This window comes from Kryptolebias marmoratus, linkage group LG8 (assembly GCF_001649575.2).
Source record: "Kryptolebias marmoratus isolate JLee-2015 linkage group LG8, ASM164957v2, whole genome shotgun sequence".
In the NCBI taxonomy this organism is placed as follows: Eukaryota; Metazoa; Chordata; class Actinopteri; order Cyprinodontiformes; family Rivulidae; genus Kryptolebias; species Kryptolebias marmoratus.
Genome location: NC_051437.1, coordinates 6,048,277 through 6,063,173, shown reverse-complemented (window position 1 = coordinate 6,063,173; position 14,897 = coordinate 6,048,277). Strand labels below are relative to the sequence as shown.

General features: G+C 41.2%; 1 protein-coding gene across 1 annotated transcript in view; it reads left to right on the top strand.

The window, feature by feature from the left end:
* LOC108237668 (ankyrin repeat domain-containing protein SOWAHB) overlaps positions 1 to 14,897 on the top strand; it is a 35,722-nt gene that overhangs the window by 11,637 nt on the left and 9,188 nt on the right. Inside the window, exons 4-8 of the mRNA XM_017419273.3 lie at positions 5,470 to 5,526; positions 5,876 to 5,977; positions 8,164 to 8,176; positions 12,388 to 12,392; positions 12,833 to 12,925. Coding sequence (XP_017274762.1) covers positions 5,470 to 5,526; positions 5,876 to 5,977; positions 8,164 to 8,176; positions 12,388 to 12,392; positions 12,833 to 12,925 — 270 coding nt within the window. The remainder of the gene's footprint in view (positions 1 to 5,469; positions 5,527 to 5,875; positions 5,978 to 8,163; positions 8,177 to 12,387; positions 12,393 to 12,832; positions 12,926 to 14,897) is intronic.

Below are 14,897 nucleotides of genomic sequence, written 5' to 3'. Positions count from 1 at the left end.
AACATTGCAGCTGCCTGCGCCAGGATTTCTCTGGTTTGTTATCAAATTTTATAACTAGAACATTCAGATTCATGCTGGAAAACCTCGGGTTTTGTGCCCAAAGATTATTTTACTTATGCTGGTGTAGATTCTCAGTCATCCAGGCCATGGTAAATTCAAAAAAGGTTAAAAAACCAAAACAACTGGACTTCTATTCTGTAGTTGAAGACGTTTTGCTTCTCATCCGAGGAGCTTTATCAATTCAGAGATAGTGTGATGTAGAGCTTTTAAGAGCTTTGCAAGCAATCCAGCTTTCATCACATCTCAGCTTTAAAAGCTCAACTCCACACTCTCTATTTCTGAATTGAGAAAGCTCCTCGGATGAGAAGCGAAACGTCTTCAGCTACAGAATAGAAGTCCAGTTGTTTTTGTTTTTTAACTTTTTTTTGAATTGCTGGCAGTAAGCTCTGCCAGGGCTGCTCATCGTCACCAATTCTGTTCATAACTTTTATGGACAGAATGTCCTGGTGCTCCCAGAAGAAGGGCTCTGGTTTATGGATCTCAGGATTTCATGTCTGCTATTTGCAGACGATGCGGTCCTATTGCCATCATCGTGCCGTAATCTCCAGCTGTTTTATATTCCATAAGGAGTCAAGACGTCGGCTTGCAGTCACATAACTGTGAGGTGTTCTTTTTTGCACACACCATTCATAGTCTACGCGACACAAATGCTACACTTGCTGTTCAGGTCAACAGGAAGTGTAGCGTTTGTGGGAATAAAGAGTTTGTTTGCGAAAATTTTGGAAAGTTTGGACATCTTAAAAGTTTGTCTGACATAACCTCAATCTATCAAAACGTGAGCATTTATGTCTTTTATCGCCCAGTGTGTCTGTCACTGCTAGAAGACTTACTATTTTCCCTCAAATTTCCCCAGAGTGCAGAACGCACACACTCAACGTCTCATCGAATTCCATTGTTGTCGTGTGCACAGAGTGAGAGACCCAAAGTGCAGAGTCACCAACCAGGAAGCAAAATGAAATAAACTGATGAAGAAATTTAAGAACCAAAGGCACTGCAGGGCAGGAAATCCAACAAGGCTCAGACATAAAACCCGTAAGGAACAGAATAAAGCGTCACCTTCTTAAAATAATTGCCTAAGTCATTTTTTTTTCAAAAATGATTTTTTTGCCTAAATCATCTCAGCAATCAACAAATGGTTCAGTTGTTTGTGTTTCCTGAAAAATTGCAAAAAAACGACTTAGGCAATTATTTTAAGAAGGTGACGAAAGGCTTGAAACAAAATACAAAGATCCAGGAACGAAGGAGGCAGATTAAGTGTCTTGAACACATACATATATAATTATTATCACAATTGTTAATAATATTATCATCTGATTTTTTTTTCTTTATGCAATCCACCAATAAAACTTTCATTGTTGGTCTGTAGACTCAGTTGTTCAAACTAAACTTTTTTCTCAGCCCTGACTCAGCAGACCAGCTCCATCTTGGTGCTCAGTGACCCCCTGATTTACACATCAGGTACTGCCTGAAGGAGGAACATCAGGACAAACACATATTTAATAAACCATAAAAAGTATTAGCAGAAAAATGATATAAAAGCTGCCTCTGTCTTCCCCACACCACTCAAGTGTGTCGAAAGTGAAAATATGTTTACTGTCAGTTGCGACCAATAACCCTGACTCGACACATGATTCATGAAAACTAAGGATTTGTGGGAACAACTTGTGACTCGCCTGCCTGCTCTTAATAAAGCAGTTACTGCTGTCACAGTTGCGTTATGACATGTCTAGCTCCTGGTGATCTGTTTTTCTCACCTGGTTTTAAAGAGAACCAGCAGTTTCTGTGTCTATATTTCACTCTGAAAACATTGTGGGATGGGGATGGGTGTCTTTGCAAGCGTCCAACTCAGTTCTTCTCAGTGAAGAAGAACTTCTTCGCCAGCTCTTGTCCCCTCACCGAATTGTTGTTGGCTGGAGTTCTTTCACTAACATCTGTCTCACTAATCCATTTTGTGTTAACTTTTATAAAATATCCACCATTCATGATTCCTTATTTCACACAGGATTTTGTGAACACCAATCAAGCAGTTTCCTACTAATTTTAACTATTTTTGACCTCCAAAATTTATTTCAACATAAGATCAGGCTTAAAATCTTACAGTAAACTCCTTTACACTGGATGATGAGCCACTACAATGTAAAAAATCAGCAAGATCGTCTTTGCAGAGTATTGGCGAGGTCTTGACGCATGTATTAAAAATGCAGAAGGCTACCCTTTACATGTATTAAAGCGTCCTATATTAGAGCCCGAAACGTCTGCAGGATTGTGGTGGATCATCGTCACGGTGGCAGTGCATTGAGGTCCTGGGAGGAGCGAGGTGGAGCGTGATGGCATAAGCTTCTCCAAGACGAGAGGCTTGTGGCGTCCCACACTAGCCTTATCCTGAGGCCCCAACATCGTTGTGACAAGGTCATGGAAACAACTTAGTACAGACTTGATACTTGTAGCTGCATCTTGTAGCAGGATAAAAGTTATTTGGTGAGTATAAAGAGCATAGCAGCATCATGGTTGTCTTCACACTGAAGGAGGTTTTCCAAATTCATTGTTATCCAGTCACATTCTCATAGGTAGTATAGATCGTAGTGGGCTTATTGTCCACTGTGAAGGGGGCTTTAGCACAGTTTAGTTGAAAACGTAAGCACGTTTGTGTCAATTTCTTTTTCATTTTTATTTTTTATTTTTAAATGTCTGGATCACCTTGTAGAGGTAGACTTTTTGGTATTCTACACAAAAAGTCACCTGTAGAGAGTCCTATATAGGTTACAGTGTACAAACGTACAGAGAGGGAAATGATTGTCTTGTGTACAGCTCACTGAGATTGGCAGATAAGAGCCATGGCGGGGCTGGCAGTCGTGGAATTGCCTCAGTCCGGCTGCGTGTATGCTTATTTGTTTACTTGTATTTTAGCAAAAAAAACATCTCATGAACTGCTGGGCAGATTTTAAATAAAAAGTCTAAGAAAGTAATTGTTTAGTGTATAGCTTCAACTAAAACTAAAATAAACCTAAACCAAGATGGCGGCCACAGTTAATCAGTCTTGACAAACACAAAAACGATTATAACTCAATTTTACAGATATGGAGCTAAAACAGTGTGATGGCAGCCGACAGTCATCCCCATCACATACTCCGAGCACTAACAAATTGTGCGACATCCTTGTTTAAAACTTTGGCATGTAAGGCAGTGAAGAAATGCTACTTCTTAATTCAGACTGCTTCTTTGTGTTAATGTCAGTGACGTGCGTTTGAAACATTCAGGTAGAAAAAAATGGCAGCACGCTATAAAAACTCCTCAGGATCACTTTTGCTCATTTTCTACTCAAATCTTTGAATGTATCACAGGGTACCTGGGTGTGTGGCCTCCACAAAATAATCTGTTGCACAAATTTGTGTTTTAGGTAAATCTTTCTGGTAAATCTTGGTGCATGTGTCCAAACAGATATAAGATGAGGGGAAAGAAGCCCGGCTGATGGTTTCCTTACTGACAAGGTGCAACTCTTTGTAAATAATATATTCCTTTAACGAATCAGTCAATACATTTCCTAACTGCTAAGTGTTCACTGGGAAGAATTTTATACTCAGTGAAGGCGCTCTCGTTCTGGTGGTTCCTCTATTTACCCACCAGATGGTGCCAAGTAAGCTGACTGGATCCGTAACCTTCAGCATGTCCTGACATACAGGGGGAAGACCTAACTTGGAAAGAAACCCCACTAAAAAGAAGCTGGCTGTTGTTATGCTGAGCAGCAACCTGCTGGAGCTCATTAGGAAGATAATAAGCATTTGTGTCCCATTAAAGAAACGCAGATTTGCCTCAGCAAATAATAATAAAAATAAATAAATGAAAAAAACTTTCTCCCTTACAACTTGTACAATTGATCATTGAAATGCGCTGGTCTTTTGTTAGCATAACACTTAGGACAGATTATATGTGTTTTTCTGAGGTTAACTCAATACACTTAATAAATTATCAGCACCAGCCTCAATACACATATAAATTAAAAACAAAGTGCAAAAGTTTAATATAGGTGATGGAATCTATATTGGGTTATGTACAAGAAGCAATGATGAGTTTATTTTAGGCACAAACAAGAAGAATGCAGACATATGTGTATGAAGACTTATTGCTGAAATAAATAAAACCTTCAAAAAAATTAAACATCGGAAACAACAAGCCCACAAAAAAGTTAAAGGTGCTTTAACACTTTACTTATCATTTAAGTAATAAGAAAAGTATGTTATCATTATTTGGCTGTAATTTTTTCCATTGCTGGCACAGCTTTAGAAAAAGCTCTAAACAAAACAACAGAAAAATTGTGCAGAAAAAAGAAATCGCAAAAATAACTGTAAAACCTTTCCCAATACACAACAATGAATTTTCATCAAAATGAGTGGGAAAGTCGTAGTTAGTTTTATGGATTTTACTCGCAGTTTGGCTTCACTTGACTTGAGTATTTCTGAACTTCACCTTCTCACTGCTGGGATTTGGTTATTGTTAGGATTCCTGTTTGGCACCAACACCACGTTAAATCCACTTTCTTCCTCATTCTGATGCTCTGTTTGAACTTCAGGAAGTCCTCTCCACTGCGTCTACATGCCTAAATCATCGAGTTGCTGCCGTGTGATTGGCTGATTAGCTATTTGTGTTAACAAGCATTTGGACAGGTGGATCTAATAAAGCGGCCGGTGAGTGTAGCTCTGAGTCAACAACTTTAAACGTGCTCACCGAGTATTGAGCGGAATCTTTTAGCTCCCACGGTCGTTTCCCTTCATGAGCACCAGTGTTATTTTGTTTCCTCTGCCTGTTATTATTGCTCTTTACCAAAGCACTGAGGAAAAAAAGGGGGCTTGTCAGAAGGGAATAGGCTGGATAAACAGCAAGCCTCCACTTTTCCCGTCCAGCACGCTGACATGCGGCTCTTTGGGCAGACAGCATTAAAGGGCTGACTGTTTTACCGTCATGTGTCCGTGTGATCTGAGAACAATTTGCAAATTCCTCAAAAGGAGAAGGGAAAATGGATTTCTCATAAATCAGCCAAATGACAGATTTAAAGTCCACTGAAGGTTTTTTTTTTTTTCAGTTCTTTAAGCAAAAATGACACCAAAGTCACATTCATGTTTTTTTCTTCTTTAGGTAATTGTTAATTAGATTGTTATTCATTGCTCCTTACGTGTGAAACTATCACCTCTGTCTTGCTGTGTCATTACCTCCCTGTCTGTCTGATACCCTTTGGTCGCATCTTATCAGGTGGAAAACCTCACAGCAGCGTGGCCCGTGTGTGAAAGCGTGTGTGTTCTGTGACGTTCCGTCACGCTGTGGGAACACTTATGACTGGTCCATTACAGTTGACCTGTGTCACAGCTCAGCTTTTTGTCACCACTGAGTAATTCTCTCGTGTTGTTTGTGTTCCAGTCGGAGTCGGAGCATGACGAGGAGTGCACAGGCAGCGTGGGCTCCGCTGCTGTCGCTGTAAGTCCTTTTAATACCTGTTCCTATTGTTCTCCCAACGCTTCGTATTTGCCAAGGAGGTAAAACACTCCGAAAGTCAAGTTCACAAAGTTACCGTTTCTTTACTTTCGGTTGTGACACATGGCGTGACCTTCATGGGTTGGGTCTCGCAAACACCGTCCGCTTTGCCAGTGGTGTCAGTCCCCATTAAACAAATAAAAGAAGTCAAACGTTTGAGCCCGGCGGAGAGGGATCATGGGTGTGTCCCGCAATGTGTCAGTTGGCCGCGCTGCTCCGAGGAAATGAATTAGAGGTTTGTGGCTTCTGCATTATGAAAAGAGTCCCCAACAGGATGTGTTTTTTGTTCTAGCTGGATCCTTTAGAGAAAGAGTGGATCTACTCGGCTGCCAGCGCTCGAGTCCCTGACCTCTCAAAGCTGCTGACAGATGACCCGTCGCTTGCAAATAAAAAGGTAGCACCCTCTTTTGGGATGCCTCTTGCAGGTCGATTCCAAATTAATAGAAATTGAACACTTTTTAAAAAAATTTTGGGCCTTTTAATGATAATTTAATCAACCACAAGCTGTGATACTGTAAGAACATTAAAAAGTATGCTCCAAGTTTTCTTCATTTGATGTCCTGCTTCCTATGAAGCTATCGGTGCTGTTTGTGTTGGAGTGCATGTTTATGTGAACTAAACTCACGATTGGTTTTAATTAGTAAAACAAAGTGTCCTTAGTGAAACAGCCTTTTTTGTTGTTTTGTTTGGTCAGTGAAAGTGGTGTGTAGTGTATATAATCTGAAAGTTTGATATTGATAACTATCAATAGAGACAGAGCTGGAAGACGCAAGTTGAAGGATGAGCGTCCCCTACTAAGCTGACTGCAGTGCATTTTTTTAAGTCCCGCCCCTTCATGTAAATGAATGGGTCATTTTCTTGACTAAAAAATAAAAATACACTTAGGATATTTTTTGACAGCCTGCTAGCGAGCTGTGAGGGTGTGAAGATGGGACTTTCGTATTGAGGGTACGGCCCCGCGTCTCTTCAGCGCAGACTCTGGCTCCAAAAAGAGAACCTTTTGGCTTCAGTTTTGGAGAGTGGAAGTTAATGGAGACACTTAGACTATCTTTATTTATGTCGATCGTGATAACTCTGTTTAGTAGGACTGAAACCATTCACTAAGTAACTTGTATAACTTGATTAGAAATAATTAAAAAAACAGTTTTATGTAATGCTCCATTTAATCGACATGACTGCATGCTGCTCAGTGATCACCATGTGTTTACAAAGCTTAAAAACAAAAACATGAGTTGTATCAATGTGCACGGCAGGTTAAAAGTCCAGTGGCTCTGTGTGTCTTTAAACACAGATCTGCTACAAGCTGCCAAAGAATATTAGGTCCAATTTTACCAACGCTGACATGTAGAATAAATCACAAGCTGCATTTCCATTGCTGTATTTTAGTCCAGTTTGAGTCATTAAAGAAAGTAGTAGAAACTCTGTCAGTCACATAGTTTTGATCTCTCTCACTAACTTAAAGGCATTGATGGGTATGGGAGAAGATTAGTGCTTCAGACAAAAAGACAAAACCTATGCAGTTTATACTTATTTAGACAGACAGTTTATGTTAATAAACTGCTAATGAGCACGAGTCCTTCGTTAGTCCCCCTTCAAACTGGATGACGACCCTGCTTCGATCTTCACAGTCAACGCAACCAATTAGGACCGGGTTGGGTTACAGCAAACTTGAAAAACGTCCTTCACTGATGCGTTTTCCCAGTGAAAGACCATGGCGACGGTGCAATGCTCTTAGTCATGAATATACTGTTGCCACGCTCCCCCCCAGGACCTCAGTATGTTGCCACTACAATGATGGTCTGTCACAACCTCGCTACAAAGGTTCTGTGCATTGTCAAAACCATCCTGAACCTGACGCGCTCTATCACGCATAATGGGGAGCCTACTGCGTATTTATTATGTGTCTGAGGACCTCACTAAGATGCTGCAAAGACCATCCACATTCTGGCTGACTTTTTGGGTAGTGGGTAGTCATCCAGTTTAAAAGGGGACGAAAGATCCCTTTACCTGAAAGTGCAGGATATAAACCCCCAGCAACACAATCACCAACCCCTTCATGTTTTCATCTTTGTCACATTTGTCTATCCCATAGCTTTTATAGCAGTAATAAGGCTGTTCTCCTGTAAGGGACTTTTGTACAAACCAATAAAAACGACAAAAAAAGAAATTGATATTAAAAACGCAACAAATTTATCAAAGTGAAAATACTGTTACACCAATTAAAACATATTTATTATCACATCGTTACTGTCGCACAATATTCCTTTATGAAAGTGTTTTTAACAAAGAGCCCTATGAGCTACAAACAGCATCAGTCTAAACAAATAAAAAAGAGAAACTTATGCAGACCAAAACTATCCATAGACTGTCTCCCTTTATTTAATTTTTATTTTTTTATTCAACTTATGTTCTGATATATTTTTAAAGATCACCAGAACTAGAAAAGTTAAAGCCAAATTGAAACAATGTGTAAGACTGACATTCAGTTTTAAAATAAAATGTCAGTCGGAAGCATCCGTGTATTTATTTACTAATCTTATGATTTTGTATTTTGCGTGTGTTTTGTTGCTTTGAAACCAGGACTTCACCTCAGTGAGTATTTCTTTTATTATTTAACATGTTAATACCAACTGTGTATTGGATGTTCCTTGGTTTCTGTCTGAGCTGAAGTGTTTCACTCTCTTGTTTTGATGATGGCTCCTGGCTGTGACTGTGACCGCTGCTCTCAGGGGGTAAGTTCCAGCCATCATACTTCTTACTGAGTAATAACACCCCATCTGTGTTTCACTTTGAACCTTCTTTTACAAGTTTCTCCATTTATCAATCGTAACTCCTCACTCTTGATAGTACACTTTGCTTTTGTAACTTCCACCAGCTCATTCCACTGTGATTTTCTCCTTAGTGCTTCTGTTAAAACATCCAGATCTTTCAAAGGTCCACTATCAAAAGGATTATGAAAGATAGCTTTTTAGCTCCTGTGCCCCCCCCCCCCTCCCCTGACAACCTAAATCCTTTTATTTGTCCCCCCCATGCGCTTAAGAGATTTGAGCTCATGTTTGTTGTCCCTCCCCTTGTGTCACAGTTCTCACAGTGTCTTGCGGCCACGGCAGACCACCTTCTAAGAGTGTTCATAAGCCTCTGCCATCTCCACCATGGACAAGATAGCACAGATACCATAGAAGTGTTGGGAGATGGGGAGGGAGGGTGGAAGATTAGGGAGAGTCTCAATGCCTCACAAAGATTTTGCCCACTTAAAGATAATCTGAAAGTAATAGAGCAGGCTGGGATTAATTGAAGAACAATGCTGGTTGTGTCCTTGGGAAGGTGCTAAGTCCCCCTCAGGCCTCTTTGATGTTTTAGCCCTCAACCTGACTCTGTTCAGCAGAGGTGGGTGCCCTTTCAGAGATAACACACAGAGATACTGAAAATGAAAAGAATAAAATAAAATCTCAAGACTTTTTGAGCTAAGGGTTTTAAAACTAAGAGCTATAAGACTGAACCTGTATCTGCCACTGTTTGGTTTTTCCCCCCAAGGGCCCCTTCCTTCTGGATGACAACCCTGCTACAAAGTAAAACATCTGCCAGAACACTGACATTGTTTGTAGAAGTCTTCAGGCATTAAAAATTCACTAGGGCTACCAAAACATGTGATAGTTTGATACTGTAGGTTCACAATGTGTACAAAACGTCTGGAGTGAAGTTGTGGTGTTTAATCCTTATGGTGGGAGTTTACTGAGGTCCTGGATGGAACATGGATGGGGTTTGGTGGCAGCGGGCCCTACTCGATCTAGAATAGCTCGATTGATAAGACTTTGAAGCTAGGCTATGACCATGAATGTGGCATGTTCATGGAAACAACCTAGCCTAGACATCTGTACACTTGGTCACAAGGAAGTTTTAGTAGATTGCACAGAAATGAAATAATCACTTGATGGTTGTAAAGATCACGCAGACCAACCCCAGTGGCTTGGACAGTAGACCATGTTTGTTCTGGTAAAATTCCAGGAACTACAGCTGGCAGTATTTTGCCACGAATTCCACAAACTATTTTTCACGTTAAACTCTGTCCTGATGGGTTTCTGTTGTGAGAAGCATCAAGCAATCTGCCTTCAAAGCAATGCACGTTAAAACAACATGTTAAAACAAACACAAGTCCAATAAACAATTCAGTGTCTCATTTTTGAGAAAGACTTGTTTTGCAAGCTTGAAAAACAATTTAAAAAAACAAAAACAGACCCGTTAGGCTAGCCGGGACAAAGCCTTTTGCCTCTTTCTCCATACTCTCTATGACTGATGTCACAGTTAGATGCCAAAGTTGACCGGACTATCCCTTTAATGGGTTGTGGAAAGCTTAGTTGAGTCCCCATCCTGTGTGAAGGGACCTCGTAGCAGGCTTTTAATCTCATGTTTGACTTGGACTGAACAGGTTCCTCCTCAGCCTGGGAGGATACTGACTGTTCTGATAAAATGCTTCTCCAAACTTCAAGACGGACTGATTTAAAAGTAAAGCCATAACACAGGTCATCTGACCTTAATCCTTCTCAAGCCAAAGTCTCACAGTATTTTTTTTTTTCTCTTCCTGCTCTCTGCGTGACGCGTTCCTCCCCTCCTGCTGTGATGGACTTCCTCTACAATTCAGTTTGTGAGTACATCGTTTTCCCATCAGTCCTCTCTGTTTTTCCTCCACATCCAGGGGCGACAGGCCATTGTGTCCCCGGTTACTCTGAATGCGCTTCAGCTGCCTCTCCCTTCAGAGGGAAGCGCGTGGCAGGGCTGTCCCTGAGTGATCGGACAGGTCGGGTTGGAGGGGGTGGGCCACCTCGGTGGGTAGGAACAGAAATGAGAGGTCCAGCATCCTGTTCAGCCTCGTCCATCACTCCTGCCCACCAAGAATCCTGCTGAGCCGCCTGTCACAGAGCCCTTCGGCCAATCTGTCTTCAGATGTGACAGTGGACAAACCAAAGAGATGGAGATACTCCAACCAGACAGCGTCTGTCTCAGTCTGTCACAGAAGTTGCTGCATGTTATGACCTCATTCTCTTCGGGTGATCGAAAAAGAAAGCTTTCTGTCGTCAGCTGCCGGACAGGTCTGTTGTACATGATTGGGATCGGGGTTTCTTAAAACAAAAGGACTTGTTCTTCAAACAGGAATCAGCGAGTTCCAGTTTCTCTCTTGTGTTTTGATTAGTCACAGAGTTATGGGCCCTTCAGACACAATCTAGTTGACCTTAAGTTCAGCACACAGGAGGCAAAAAGGTTTTAGATTCTTCTGCTGGGCCTTCCATCACTTTCTGTTAAATATTCCATCAGCTGTATTATCTTTGCTTATAGAATCTTTATCCACAGGTATATTTTTCATTGCTGACAGCTTGATGAGATTTAGTTACATATCGGGCCTCCCTCAAAGACTTTTTACTGCCTGTTGGTGAAAGGTGAGGGATATTGTTTTTTGCTTCTGTCTGTGTGAGCATATGGGTACCTGTGTCTTTGGATGGACGGATTCTAATGAAAGTAATCACTGGATGTATATCTACAACTGAAAACTTTTGAAGACAACTAAATCAAGATGGACGCCACGCCGAATCGACCTTAGCAAGCACAAAAATTGGCTCTAACTCAGCCAATATAAATAATATTGAGGTAATTTTGGCGTGGTAGTAGCTGAGAGCCATCCTCAACACTTTCTCTGTCCGCTAACACAACTTGCGAGATCAGCATTACATGAGATTGTGCATATTGTCATTTACAAGGTTTGACCAAAACAGATATAAGCTTGTCATTACTCGGCAGATGAGCTTAGTTTTAAACTCTAAAGATGATGAAAGATGATGAGAGATATGCATTTTTTTTTTTCAAGGAATGCCAGGATTTTAATTACAACAAAGAAACTAACAACAAGAGGCTGTGAAAAAGAAAAAAAAAAACTTTCCTGTATTTTTTCTTTTTCATCATTGATGAGGCTGTGCTTTTTAATGTTAGAAGTTTATTAAAGCAGAAATCTCAAAAAGCTTTGATAGTGACAACCAGTAGTCGTCACTTTTTACTCCCATTTGCCTTTTTTGACAGCAGAAGCATAAAAACTCTACAAAAAAGAAAAGCCTTAGTAAGAATTCCCCTTTTTTAAATTTCCAGTGTCCAGTTAATGTGAGCAACACAACTTGTTATCATAAATATGTTAATTAGCAGGTAGCACCACCAAGCTCCATTTAAAGACATTTAAAGACATTTAAAGACACGATATTCTGTTTGAAATAGTTAGCATTACTGAATGAATGGGTCATTTCTATTGGCTGAGTGTTTCACAGAGTGTTTCCTGCCTCCGAGTAAACCCAGCTGTTCGCTCTGCACAACATCAAATAAGGGCTGTGCGGTCCGTGCTTTAAGAAAAGTAGTTCTTAAAGTCTCATTTTTCCAATCCTTCTATTTTTTTCACTACAGAAAACAAGCGTAGCTCTTTCACGTTGAAAAACCTCATGTTTTATAAACGAGCGAACAAACTCATATAAAGGTGTTTTGTTCAGAGGTTGGATGAAAAGCGTTTTCCACGTACAAGAAAAGTAGATGTCGCCGTGTTTGTTCAGCCGCGAAGCTGTTTCTCAGCAGCCTGAGTTCAGAGGTTGCAGGCTGTTCATCCACCCACGGTTAACATGCACTTCTGAAATGGTTCCTGTTTGATTTGCTGTGTTAAGGGTCAGATTGATGTGGCTACTTAGCTGCTTTCACCTGCTGATAGCCCATAATTACGCAGCTCAAAGTGCGCAGGAGCAAGCGGGAGACCACAGCTGGGCTCTGACAGGTGGATATGGTTTGTGTGTGACGTGTGTTTTCAGCGCGGGTTGTTTGCACACGTGTGGATTATTTTCACACGCGTCTGAGTGCCTTCTGCACGCCGACGGTTTGGATGTATCCGTGGTACGGGTGGGGGCTCGTGTTTCTCTCCTTGACAGTAGCACGGTGATGTCTGGGCGGGTCGCCCCTCTGCGGGTCACACTAACATCATCAATCTTCCCCCCCAGTGACAGGTGGCCCCGGCCCCCCAGCCGTGGGCACAGTGCCGTGTTGTTTTGTAATTAGGCTCCGTTAGATGGCAGGAAACCATCCCTCCTTCTTATCATCCCTCTGCCCCCCACCCGGGCCTCTGGCTTCAGACAGCCAATGGGATGCTGCGCCGCTCAGCATCAACAACTTGTTGTAATGTTTCAGCAACAATTAAATGTGTAACGCTTTTTTTCTCCCTAATTTCTAACAGACAGCTCTGCACTGGGCTGCCAAACATGGCAATGAGGACATGGCCACTCTGGTGGCTAACGCCGGTGCTGATGTCAACTCTAAATCAGTGAGTGCAACATTTATCTTATTTCATTATAATAATGTGAAGGATTGCTCCTTCTTCTTTGTATGCCTAACTGTTAAAAACACACGGCCTGATTTAAAATAAGAAATCGAAGCCGTAGAAGAGATGACTTCTTAGCTTTTTATACTGTCTGCTCCATCAATACTGTTTTGAGGTTTTTATTTCTTGTAATTTTGGTCTTTTATTTTCTTACAGATGACATAATGAGAGCTGATAGAGTCATCAGTCCAATCATAAACCAGTGCATTTAACTTATTTATTAAAGAGATTAACTATAAGTGTTGATGCGACCTTGATTCATGCCTCTCTTTTACACAACCACACAACGGAGGCTCATAAGATTAGTTTTTATGTTTTAATTGATCTACTTTAGCAAAATTACTGACAAGCAAAAACCTCCACTTTGTGACCTGGTTTCAAACAGCCTCGGTTTCCGAAAATTCAAGGGCTGCTGTTGGGTACACAAACAGCCGAACCGCACCAAAAGATCTGCTGTTTACCTGGGCCATAGGCTACATTCACACGTGACCAATCTCTCGGAAACGTTAGAGATTTTCTCGATGTTAATTAGGTAAAAATTACATGTTTACACAGCGGTCCTGTGCCTGTTGAGTCCTCCATAGTTGAGAATCCGAAACAGTCGGAGCCCAGCGGAAATGTCCGGATTTCACAGAGAAACAGTGTCGTGTAAACTGGGCCTTAGTGTTCGCCAACAGTCAGAACCCAGTGGGAAACTGGCTCACAGATACTGAGTCTCACAGTAGGAGGCTGGGGGGGGGAGGGGGGGTTGAACTTCTGTTGGCTGGATTTTTTTGTACATGATTCCTAAAGTTCAGTTCGATCAAGGCAGCAAAACTGCTTTGTTACATTCAGACAAAGATTGGGTTTAGGGTGAAGATTAGTCCAAAAAAAAAGAAACTTTTTCCATTTTCTAAAGCTTCCCTTGTTTTTGACCCTTAACAGGTTGGTGTTCACTGATGACACGCCTGCCTTTAGACTCCAGAAACACACTCTACCACACAACCATTAAAATCTCTCGGTAAACGAGGTTGATCTCCTCAAACACTCCAACAATATATTGACCTTTCTGGTGCGTTTGACTTGACAGTATTAATTCCTGCTTCCTACATCAAACAGTAATGTCAACATTTCTTTTTGCTTTGTTTATTCAGTTCAGTTTCTCTTTTAGGACCTCTCTGGTTAGTTTTTCCTGATTTTAGGGAATAGAAACAGCTAACCTCATAAATATAACCAACAAGCTGAAAAGGGAAGTCAAGTGGCGTGATAATTACTACTGCAGTTAATTTCTCATCAAAACTGGCTCCTATTATTGTGTAAAAACCAGTTTCTGAGTAATTGCTTTTGGAAAAGTGTGTGTTTGGGAGGTTGGTTGAGAACAATGCAGCAGCTCATCGGGGTAATAAACCTTCCTGTGAATGACATGCAGTTTTTTTTGTTGCAGTTTAGTCAAAACGTGTCTTAACTTTGTCTCAATCATATCGCAGTTAATCCCTGATTTTTGTCTGCAGTCAGTCACGATTTGGTTCCACAAATCATCAAACCCCCAAAAGGTTTTGTCACATACTGTATCTCTGTGTTCTGACTCAGGGAAGCCAAGGCTAGTTTCTCACAGGGCTGCGATTGTTGGAGACTAGTTGGCAAACGGCACTCTCAAGGGAGTCTCCAAAAGCTCTGGAAACATTCTCTTTGGTTCTCGGTTTCTTCACAAGTCGCAGAGACTCGCAGTCTTGCGCCAAAACATCTCAAACGCTTCTCAGTAGGGCTGCAACAACGAATCGATAAAATCGATAAAATCCGATAATTAAAAGCGTTGGCAACAAAAGTCATTATCGATACGTGTCGCGCAATTTATGCGTCACTAACGTTGTCGCGGAAACGGTGACGTCACCCGCAGCGCGTTTGCTGAACAAACTCCGTCCGCTCCGTTAAAAAAAAAAAA